Source organism: Argentina silus (genome assembly GCF_951799395.1).
Source record: "Argentina silus genome assembly, chromosome: 6".
Lineage (NCBI taxonomy): Eukaryota > Metazoa > Chordata > Actinopteri > Argentiniformes > Argentinidae > Argentina > Argentina silus.
In genome coordinates, this window is record NC_139660.1 from 15,315,398 (window position 1) to 15,327,765 (window position 12,368).

The 12,368-nt window shown below is 42.5% G+C and overlaps 1 protein-coding gene across 1 annotated transcript in view; it reads left to right on the forward strand.

Moving 5' to 3' along the window:
* The window catches only part of camsap2a (calmodulin regulated spectrin-associated protein family, member 2a), a gene marked incomplete at its 5' end in the record, with an annotated part of 34,774 nt that overhangs the window by 2,123 nt on the left and 20,283 nt on the right, over window positions 1-12,368 (forward strand). The window contains one exon of the mRNA XM_083672533.1: window positions 2,137-2,396. Within this exon, the coding sequence (XP_083528659.1) occupies window positions 2,137-2,396 (260 nt within the window). The remainder of the gene's footprint in view (window positions 1-2,136; window positions 2,397-12,368) is intronic.

The following is a 12,368-nucleotide window of genomic DNA, read 5'->3' on the forward strand; positions in this document are numbered from 1 at the left end:
TTGAAGCTTCAAGTTGACCATGAAATCTGTAACAAAGAGAACCAGATGTCTCCTATTGAAGACTTTCATGGAGCATAATACACTTAACTCCTAGTGGTGTGAATCTGTAACTGAAGACATCAAAACATCTGTTTTGTATTATTTTGACTTACAACACTGGACAGATAATTATGACAGGTTGTTATGCCTAAACACATGTACAACACATCGGCTACTGTTGCAAAGCACAACAACACAACACAACAACAACAACACAGCACACAACAGAATAACAGTCAAGCATACCCTTGTACCTAAGGCTAGTGTTCTTTTTTTCATAAACCGTCTAATCCAAAGTGATGTTGTGTGAATCTGGCTGCAGACAGGCTGATGGATATGCTACTGCTGATGCCAGTCAGCAGATTATTTTAGTTCCTTCATAATACTTCTGAAATCCATGAACTTCTAACCAGATATCCCATGTATTTTCAATTAGGTCTGAATGAAATGGGATGATTCCAAAAATACTGTCCCCCCCAGAGATAGAGGCAGGAGCACTGGCCTCCTGGCTCAAGATCCTACACGGCTCAGAATAGTTCTAGGCGCATAAGCAATTAAACAGAACAGGACTACACACACACACACACACACACACACACACACACACACACACACACAGAAATGAATCTCAAGTTTGAAATCGGATTTACTGTATGCTCCATCTCCCATTTCTAGGTCTTCTTACAATAGGCTTTATGTGTTCTGGGTTTGTGCTAGCAGGTCCAATGAGAGTAGTGTTTGTAATGCAGCCTTTAACCAAAGTGGGTATGAGAATTGTACCTCTCAGGGACTCAGCCACACCCACCACCCCTCTTATTAATTGCGTCATCCTCCCCATACTACTGATACACACTGACGTCTTCTGACAAGAACTGACGGTTCTCTATACCCCGAACGGTCAGGACTAGAGGTACGATAATCTGATCCTAGTCCCTCAGTAATTCCATTCCAATGGAGACCCTTACATGACCTTGTTGATGCGATAGCATGGCTCTGTTATGAGCTACTGTCTGATATGATATGATTCCCAGTGCTGTGAGGGTGACATTGGGAGTGTGAAGCTGAGAAGGCCTCTGTCATCGTGACTACACACCCTCATTAAAATAAACACCCATCTGCTCCACCATGCATTGCAGATTCGGATACTAGTGTGTGTGTGTGTGTGTGTGTGTGTGTGTGTGTGTGTGTGTGTGTGTGTGTGTGTTTTACTATATAGCTGTGCAATGTTGTGAGTTGGAGTCAATTCCATGTCAACCTCATTTTCACGTCTATTTGATGTCATATTGTCCCTATCAAGATTCCTGATTGGTGTGAACACGCATCTATTTCCTTAGCTATTTTCATTCTCCCAACACTTGAGTCTGAAAAAACACTTGAACAAAAAACACTGAAAAATGAGTTATTTGAAGTCCACTCCAGGCCCACTATTCATGGATCTGCTATCTCTCTCTCTCTCTCTCTCTCTCTCTCTCTCACACTCACACACACACACAAACGCACACACACACGCACACACACATATACTGAAACACACACATTTTGTATTCTGCTCCCTCTCCCTTTGATGATGCAGACTCTGAGAAGGAAGTTCCCTGGGAGCTGCTGGAAAAATATGGACCGCAGATGAATTGATTCGGTTCCTCTCATCCTGGTGTTTCCATAGTAACTGGAGGTCCATCCAAACTAACGCTCTCAGATTGCGATCACGCCCATGTCTTTGGATTAGTAGAACAATGAAGTAGACTTGCCACAGCCAGGCGCTGAACAAGTCATTCAGTATATTGTGTCTTTAGACATGTACTGAAACATTGACTCTTTTCAAACTGTTTTGTGAATCTAGAACTACCAATACTAGATTGAAACCCCATCATATCCGTCTATGGCAAGAATATTTAGCTGTACTGACTGGTTTGCTCTACTGAGGTGGTGAAGTCTGTCCAAATATGTTTACGCGTGCCTCTCGAAAATGAAAATATAAAAGGACTAAGTCCATACTTGTTGAACGTGAAATGCATAGTCGATCACCCCTCTCTCCTCCCTCCCTCTCTCTCTCTCTCTCTTTCTCTCTCACTCTCTCTCTCTCTCTCTGTCCTACAGACAGTGTTCCGTGTGACCTGAAGGAGCCCTTCTACACAGACCAGTATGATCAGGAGCACCTGAAGCCACCGATGGCTAACCTGCTGCTGTCTGCAGACCTCTACTGCAAGGCCGGGAGCCACATCCTGAAGAGTGACGCTACCAAACCCCTGGTGGGCCACGATGCCGTCATCCAGGCCCTGGCCCAGAAGGGTCTCTACGTCACCGACCAGGAGAGGCTGGTCACTGAGAGGGACCTCCGCAGGAGGCCCATCCACATGGTAAGACAAGAGGATGGAGTTTGGAGATTTTTGTTGTGCAGCTACATTGTTGTTCTGTTGCCCCCACATTTTGTTTGTCCATCTCATTTGATTCTAGATTGAATCATGGAAACAGTAATGATGTAATGCTGATAAAGAACACATTCTCTAGTAAGGGACAGATATATATACAAGCATTAGGATACCACCATGGGCATCCCCATAAGCATTTAATCCACACCACTATTTTTAGGGCACTCTCCAGAGTCAGTGTGTTATTTAAACTTTGATTTTCTTTTGCTCCAACTCTTCTGTGATTGTTCTCCCTATTTTCGGTTATTTCTCTCTCTCTCTCTCTCTCTCTCTGTCTCCTCATGGTGCTGTGTTAGTGACTGCAGAAGTGACTGGTCTCAGCAGCACGTTGAGGAGGAATGAGATGCCGTCATTATGCCTCGTCTCTATCACAATAGGAGGCCTAAATTGCCTGAGTGGTTTTGTATTGAGGCATGATTATCAAACAGCGTGCCACAATTTCTCGCCAACTTCCATCGGCTAAAGATCCGCACTGATTTAAATTGCTTGAATATGCTAATGGTGCAGTTATTCAAAAAGTGTAAATAAATCAGATTTCCCCTAATAACTGTCACTTACTATAGAAAGTGTTCTTTATTAGCAATACAGCATTACTGCTTCTATATTTCAGTCTAGAATGAAATGAAAAAGGAGAATTAAACTATATTCTCCAGGTAGCATTTCTGCACTAATAGCTAAAGAGCATGATATCCCTGGCTCCCAGATGTAGTTCCATATCACCTCCATGACATAAGAATTGTTCTATCCTTCTTCATATATGAACCATCATTTCCCTATCTCTCTTTAGTTCAAAATCACTTTCGATCCAGTTGACCAGAGAGTGATACTGTAGAAGTTAGTGCTCCCAAATGTGAGTAATGGGTTCTGTGAGAGGAGTGTGAAAATCTCTCCATCTCTCTCCCCCCCTTCAATCCCTTCATCCCTCACTCCTCTATCCCTACATCCCTCTCTCCATCTCTCCCTCCAACTCTCCTGCCCTCCCTCCATCCCTTCATTCTGCCTCTCTCCTTCCCTCCCTCTCTCCTCTCCAGGGGCTGTGTTGTTTCATCTGCTTGATTAGCTACTGTAGGTGTCGCAATTACAGGGTCTGTTGGAAAGGCTCAGTGCTGCAATGCAGAGATGCAGATTTCATGGTTTTCAGCACTGAGAACTGAGTCATCATCAACAGTGCAGTGCAATCAGTGGGTTCCCTGAGCCATTGCTTATACTTAGGGAAGAGTCATAAAGAGAAGAGATGTTTAGATTGCAGTGTCCTGTTTCTGGTCATTGTTGAAGTAGATGTGTTGTCTCATCATAGCCAATCAGCTGGGTGGGAGTGGATTGCTTTAGATGGTTGGAGATTTTTGAAGATGATAATGCGTCATGATAAGTTCTTGTGAGTGTCTGTGTTATGGTGCTCGAGAAGTGGTATTTCGTGGACGTGATTTTTGTTCTCTGCTCTGATGGTGGAGTTTCCACAGTATGAGATTACTTACATTAACAAGCATCAGCATCTCAGCATCATTTCTGAACATCAGGTGAACAAAGAATCAGCTCTTGTGAGCTGTTTCTCTGTACCTCAACATACTAGCAATGCAACACTAGTCAAAAGGTAATGCCCATTGACCAGTTTTATTACTATCAGAGCACACTGATAACAAACAAATCACATTTTGAGTTTGAGTTGCTGCGCCACAGAAATGACAACTCAGGAGATGCATCATATATTATTGAAGGAGAGTCTATTTCAAGGTGAGGTTGTGTGGAGAGCTGATAGCGGAGATTAGTCGTGTGAACACAGGAATTAGGAAAGGCCTAATTCTATCATATATAGACATTGAGCCCAGCTTTTGCATTGCGTCCAGCATTACGTCACCTAGGCCTATATACATTTTTATTAAATGCACAAATTTGTTCTTCATATAGAGTCATAAATAGTGTGTTACATTATATGGGAGACTGATCACCATGTTGCAATGCAACTGTTGTTATTATGTGCTGCTTTATGCGATTATGTCTTACTGTATGTAATTGGAAATTGTGGGTTCTAACATAACTCTTCATTCCGCTGGCCTGTCACACTGAAGCTCCCTGCGTTGCAGCTCTCTCTCTCTCCATGTCTCTCTCTCTCTCTCCCTCTCTCATTATCCCTTCTTTACTTGGTTCTATGATGGACTCATACATCTGAAGTCATGCTCCAGATTTGGCAGCTGCCGCCCACCCACACACTCCCACAGACATTCTCTATTACTCAAATTCTCTTTTACTCATTATACATTATGGTACTCATATATGAAAACTCTCTTCCTTTCATAACACACACACACACACACTCACTCACACACAGACACACACACACACACATATGCTCAAACATAAAGGCCTACGGTATGCCAAGGCTAGAAATAGCATGTTATCACAATGACATGCATCATAGCTTATAGGCTATAGCCTATGTACTGTATACATACCATGTTATATTCATTGAACATAATGATAAAGTCCTTACCAATAGCTTGAGGGCTTTAAGTATATCAGCCTCAATTCAACATTTGAGTGATATGATGTGATCATACATCCTTTCTCTATCCATTGTTAGTCTGTATTGGATGGATCTGTATGCATTTTCAACTAGCATTTCTACTCCACAATTTTGTTGTTTAAGGGGGATTAAAACTAGGAGAGACAGTGGTGCCGAGCTTGACAATTACGTCCCGGGATGGAAACAGAGATTCCTAAGCCCTGCTTGCATCTGGGAAGTTGCTGAGGTTGAGTCCATAACTTTCAGATCTCTGTCAAGCCTCTTTGGCTGGTTGTGTGTGGAGAGAATACAAATGCAATTTCATCCCAGCGCTTCCCACCGGTAAAACTGGCATTGAAGAGGAAGCTCTCACACATACAGTAGCTACAGTATAACTACTGTAAAGAGGAAGACTTTACTTAGGCAGCTCTTCTTAAAGTCACTTTAGGCGTTTAACTCAAACAATGCTTTGGTCAACCAGATCCACACCTCAATAAGTTTGTACATTTTCTCTAAAACTCACTGCCATCTCTAGGGTCCAGTCTGTGGCTGTGGAATAATTTGTATCTCCAATGGTCTGATCATGAATAAAAGATGATGATGGATGTTTGTATGTATTGGAGGCAGTAAATAACATTAGCAACAATAGCAACATGTTGGCTAATGGATGTATCAGGTAATTTAGTTTTGCTTGGTGCTTGGAGCTTTCTGTGTGTATTCATGTGTATGTATGTGTGTGTGTGTGTGTGTGTTTGTGCGTGTGTGTGTGTGTGTGTGTGTGTGTGTGTGTGTGTGTGTGTGCATGGTGGGTGTATTCTATATGGCCATAATTGCCTGCAGTTAAGGGGGCTTGAAGTGGTCCCTGTAGCAAAATGTGGAGTACTATATACAGACCAGGTGGTTGGGGCATGCAAACAGTGCCTTGTATTCAGGACCTATTTATATATATGTGTGTGTGTGTGTGTGTGTGTGTGTGTGTGTGTGTGTGTGTGTGTGTGTGTGTGTGTGTGTGTGTTGTGTCTTCCTAGCCAAAGAACAGATTTATCCTCCTATCAATAAGGGTAATAAGAGTTTTTTTGCTCATCGTGAAGATTGATGTTATGTTGAGAAGGTCTGTGTATGTCTTGGATATGTTTAATATTTAATGAGTTTGTCATAAATTGGTCATTATTCCTGTCAGTATTCTCTGATATGTAGATTTGTCTCCCCTAACCTGTCACCACTATCACCATGGAGACAGCTCCCACTACTGTGAGTATACTGCGTGTGTGCAGTATAGATCCATATAAGACTTCATTGTTGCTTTACTAGCAGTGCAGTGAAGGGATGCTAGGGGTGTGTGTATGAAGACAGGTTTATAGGAGTGGTCGTTAATGGAAATGCTTTAAATCTGCCCTTTACTACATGCAAATGTCATGCTAATGAGGATGTAGGGGTATTTTGTCATTGATTCTGCTAGGCAGCATACATCAATAGATCATCAAAGGAGCTATAAACTGAAAAATGTGAAATAAAACACTGAAGAATAGAGGACGGGTTAAGCATGTATTCCTAAGTACAACTTCAAGCAGTTATGAACGTGATGAATCAAACTCAATACGAGTGGTCAAATAACCAACTCTTCACAACATATCCAGCTGCTCTTTGAGAATGTTGTTCCTGATAGTTAAATAATGCATGTAAACATTGAATAATTTCCACAGCAAAGGGGATGAATGTAAATGAATGTATGAATGTAACCTGCAACAAATTCAAATTCACTTCAAATTTCACCACAATCTCATTTGCCTTGTGGGAATGTCTGACATAAGCATAATAATCTTGACTGATCTTGATAACATGAGGACTATGGCCTTTTGGGCTGTAATCTTGTTATGACATGTTATGTCTGCTGTCAGCTGCTGTACCCACTGGTGTCTGAGAGAGCTCAGCCCTGGCTCTGACAAGGTCTTCCATGATGAGACTACATCTGAAACTAAAAACCCAGGCACAGAAGCACTGACCCACTTGTCCCGCATGTTCGTTGGTTTTTTCATTAATTTGTATTTAATAGACAGGGAAGATCTGAGTTTGCCTCTTGCTTTGAACAGTATTCGTATGCAAATGATATCCAATTATTAGCAGTATATTTCTTATTGTACGTCGCTAGGACGGTGGTGGGCGTTAATACTGTTACAAGACGGGTATCATTTCCTGTAGATTATTACTTGGAAATGTGAATCTGGATTGTAATGAATTACATCCTCTAGAGTCACAGGACAGATGCCTAAGGTACTAAACAACAATAACATTTCCCAGTGTTTTTAATCGCAACTCCATATGGATATGAGTTCAAATGAAGAAAGCATTAGCTGCGGTCCGCTGGTATGAGGTGAGTGACTCATTCAGTTGATCAGAGATAGATAGATAGATAGATAGATAGATAGATAGATAGATAGATAGATAGAGAGAGAGAGAGAGAGAAAGAGAGAGACAAAGAGAGAGACAGAGAGAGAGAGAGAGAGAGAGAGAGAAAGAGAGAGAGAGAAAGACAGATAAAGAGAGAGAGAGAGAGAGAGAGAGAGAGAGAGAGGTGAATAGGAGAGAGGACGAGTATAGCCCTGCTACCTGACTTCTCGCTTTGATACTCTCTCTCTCTCTCCCACTCTCACTCTCACTCTATCTCTCCCCCGCTGCTTACCCTCCCTGTTCCTACTGAGCAGCAGCCGCTCCATTTCCATGGTTACCTCACGAGCAGGCAGAGGGGCGTATGGTGGGGTTGGGGGGGGTTGGTTGGGGGGTGTAGCAGTGATGAGGCCTGCCGTGCTCTGGGGGAGAGGTTTCAGAAGGGCTGAATCCATGCAGGTAGGCAGGCAGACAGTGTTTCTATGCCCCCGCATCCCACTCCTCCTCACTAACACGCATGTGAACTTCAATAGGTTCTTCATTCTGAGAATCTTCTAGGTGCGGGGTGTCCCAATAGTCTCAACTGGCCTCCTCTCCTCATCTGTTTTTCTTTCTCTGCGGTAATCTTAAAAGTAACAGCGGAAAAGGTAACAGTCAGGAAAAGAAAGGAAAGGTAAGGAAGTAAGGCAAGGAGACTCTTTTTTTGGAGCTATTGAAACACAGCAAATAGTCTCTCTCAGCGCTAACAGCTATTCCAAAGTAGTACAATATGGCTTGGTGAACACATTACATTATTCTTGGGTTTTGAACCCATTCTGTGTAAGATGTTTTATTATACTCAGAACCTTACTGGCCAGCGATGGACTGCACTGCAGAATGCCAAGAATGCTAGATATTCTTGTTTTGTTTTTTTCCCCCCTTTTTTTTTATATAACTGTGTATTCATAACTTCAGTTTATGTTTGTACAGTACCACATAGATAGATACACAAACATGCAATAACAATGGAATGAATGTGAAGTTATGAAGTACTCTACTGTATGTACAGCACAAAGAGAGGCTAGCAGGTGCATGATGAAGATAAAGCAGGAGGAAATACCTTGCCTGCCTCTAGTCCCGGTGCTTCAGGTGTTGTAGTCTAGTAGCTGGAACAGCTATCTGTCCAGGGAGGAGGGACAGCCATGTTAGGAATGTCCTTTTCCCCTGTCAGTCCTCAACTCTGAACAGACACAGTCTTGTTCACCAAGAGAGGCCTCTGTGTCTGTACGGGAAACGGGAGAGGAGCACAGTGTGACCTGGATGACTGGGGTGATGAACTATGCTCAGTAGCCAATGGCCATCACCATTCATAAGATTCCAACCAATCAGGGTCATGTTTACTAAGGAGTCAATAGCCAGACATGATGAAGAACCAAAATGCAAATAGAACATGCCATAATGGGAAAACAGCCTAGATTATCAACTATAGTCATATTTTTTTAGCCGCAGTAATGCTTCAGTAAGCTCATTGTGTATATCACTTAACCAGGAGATAAAAAGCACTGTAATTTTCTCATTACTCTGTTGAAATCAGAGCAGGGGATTTTATAAAGATCATCACGGCTCAGGGAAGATTTCCTTGAACAGATCTTATTACGAAGGAAATGAAAAAGGTAAAGACTGGTTGAACAGCATACCTTTACCATATTTCTCTCCTCTTTCAGGACTAGACAACCCCAAGAGCAGAGTTCCAGCCCAAAGTGAATTTTTCTCTGATCAGTTTTGGGTCTCTTTCCCTAAAGGCTAGATTAGAATTAGGTGAGTGTAAGCTGGTCCTAGATCGATACGGAGAGGAGGGGTTTAGGTGGTCCTTCCTCCAGGGCCTCTCACACAGTGGGCCTTTCCCACAGTCAGCGCCAAGCCCCCCTGGCTGTGTGTGTGTGTGTTTGTGTGTGTGTTTGCGTATGTGTGTGCGCATGTGTGTGTGCGCGGGCACACGCGTGCAGGAGTGTGTGTGCGTGCATGTTTGTGTCTGCCTCCATGCCTGCCTGCCTGCATTTGGACACACTTTCAAAGTAGCCAAGAGAAGAGCCAGAGAGCCTTCCTGAGGGAAGTGTATCATCACCATCCGTGAGATTGTTGACTCATCAGTTAGTCGGAGCCAGGCTGATAATGTCTTAATATTTGTATTCCTTTATATTCTCTCCTCATTGTATTCTCCTGTAGAGCAGCTCAAACATCTCCCTCAGCATCACTGCTTTTTCCTGGATCATTCTGGTGACCTTCAAAAGTCCAGCACTGAGTGCTTTTCTTTGTAGAGACGAAATAGCTTGAAGTTACCAGGAGCATCTGCTGGACAGAGAGCCTTTGGACATGAACAAATCACTCTTAGACAGTGTTTTATACCCATAAAGAGCTTAAGTGCTAAGAACACTCCAGAATCACTGTCTTTTCTACTTATAAAGGAACATGGGCCACTATTGCAGTTGATCTATTTTTGCGTGTGGCAGCTTTCTGCACCCACTGCAGAGTGCTATTCACCTAAAACTTTTTGGGGGTGTTTTGACGAGTAGATAAAAGCTTGTCAAATTCTCTTGTAACATACAAAATAGACACAACCATGATAGCTACAACTCAAACTTCAGTCATGATGCCAGGTTGGACTGACCACGACCCACCAGTTGTGGAACTGTAGCATAGGACATTGATCATCAATTGTGCTTTTTAAAGAGCCAGTCATCCCTGAGCTATGTAATCAGGGCATTCCTAATAGAAATTACATTGACAGGCTTTATGCTCACATCAAACAACTCACTGAACGCACAAAGAGGAGGTGAGATATATCACCGGGTTTACATAGGAAGCCGAAGCCGTACGTACAGTATTTGCTCCTCTTTTGTACTCAGTTTAATCAGGCTACAATGGAGGATTTTCGTCTACGCTTCTTCCATACCAAAGGAGCCATTTGGAAGACGAACAGCTACACGGTAGAGGGAGAGCCTTTTTCCCAGGGTGGAAATACACCAATGATGTAGCCAGCAATAAAAACAGGATATTGACTATAAAATAACATCTCTTACTGCAGGAGAAATCAGTATAGGATTTATATATGTAATCACCTTAATGAGAAAGCTTAGTGCTGTACATCTATGTGCTTCTGTGACAAGCACAAGAAGGGATACTACTGTCATAACGTACTGTAGGCCTAAAGCTCACATCTGCTTTATCCTGCGATGAGCGTACAAGAATGTCACAACGCATTCAGGAAGGAAATATCGCTAATTTTGGATGACAGCCTGGCCAAATGAAGTGGAAGAGGTTAACCGACTCTGCAGGCAAACAGGGATCTTCCTCTTCTCCTTCTCTCCCTCCTTTCCTCCCCCACCTCTATCTTGCCTCCTTCCAGTGGCTCTATCTCTTCTCTCTCTTTCTAGAGATTGATGTGACATTTAGGCACATGCTCTTGTGTTACTCTCCTCTTAGGATTTGATGAATGTTTGTTATACAGATTACAATGTATTTTGTTGTTGTATCAAATCAATATTATCTTCAATAGTCTGTCTACATAATTTCTGCTCTCATAGCTGCTATGATCAAGGAGACTTGTGGGTCATGGTTCCACAGTAGCAAGGTGTCACTATCACCCAAGTAAACATTCTAGAGCACAGGTAAACAGCCTGGCTGCCACTCGAACAACCCTGCCTGCTCAAGGGCCAGACAAGAGTCCTACTAATAGCACCACCCCCAGAGGTCTTGTTTCTATTGTACCTGGGCCCACACATTCACAAAGCTAAGGACCAGGTCTGCATCTGTCCATGTGTTTTTCAAAAGACAAAAGCCATCCTAGATCAGCAGTCCTACTCTGAGAGGCTCTGTGAATATGAGCTCTGTTCACTATCTGAATAAACAACACTGCCACTTACAGATAACAGATACACTGAGACACTCTTTTCTTGTACCCACCCATCAAACAAGATAAGTCCTTGTTGTTGTTGTTGTTGTCATGTGATCTCAGCAGGGAACAAAGGACATTAAAATCAATATTAACAGCCCTATGAGAAATTATGACATGACCATTGGCCCTCTGGTCCTCTTGTTCCAGATGAGCTTAGTCTGGGTTGATATAGTTAATTTTGAGCTGAGATACTGGGTTCATTTTTCACTGTGCTTGTGTCTGGTCATAACAAGGGGTGTGTGAGAGGAGGACTAATGTTTGGTTGCCCCAGTGTTTGGATACCTAAATTAATGGCAGTGTCATGTATTTTTAAGCAGTGTGTTATTAAATGCTGTGCTGGAAGTGGGGCAGTCACTGCTACAGAGGGCAAAGGCTAACTGTTAGCGCTAACATCGGATGAGTAAACATCATTTATTTGTTTCATATGGCCTTGTGGAATGTGAATAAGATTATTTTAAACATCTGTAACTAGCCATGAACTCACAAGCCCTATCCCAATGCCTTGTAGCTCATTGTTTTACATTACACAGATAAAGTGTTGCCATCAAAGCATGCAGAGCTAAACCTGAGCTACAACACACCTGACTTAGGTTTCCCTTGCCATCAATGTATACAGTACAGAGTAGTTTGTCATGTTTCTCTGTCCCAGAATAGTTTAATTTGGCTCAACTGCGGCCTATTGCATCATAACAGATGGTATATGCGGGGCCAATCAAGTTTAAGTGTGATTCATTGAATTAGCTTATGGAAAAGTTTAGTGCAAATAATTCTCATATGTTGTAAACAATGTTTTTACAAGTACAGGATATGTGGGCATGTAGAGGACATGCAGTACATAGACTATAGATGTAGAACCATGATTATAGGCTATCTGTGTGTCTTTGTGACTTTATGTCATTAAAGGGGTTTCAGGGTAGATCAATAGTGTATGACAATGAGTCCTGATGACATGCTCTTAACCTGCAGTGCCTGTTGGCACACATGAAAGTTGTTCCTGTTTGCATGTGAAGTGCTCTTTTCAGAAATCCCTTTCATCACCCGCTTCTATTATATTCTTATTTCGAGTGTATGTGTGTACGTG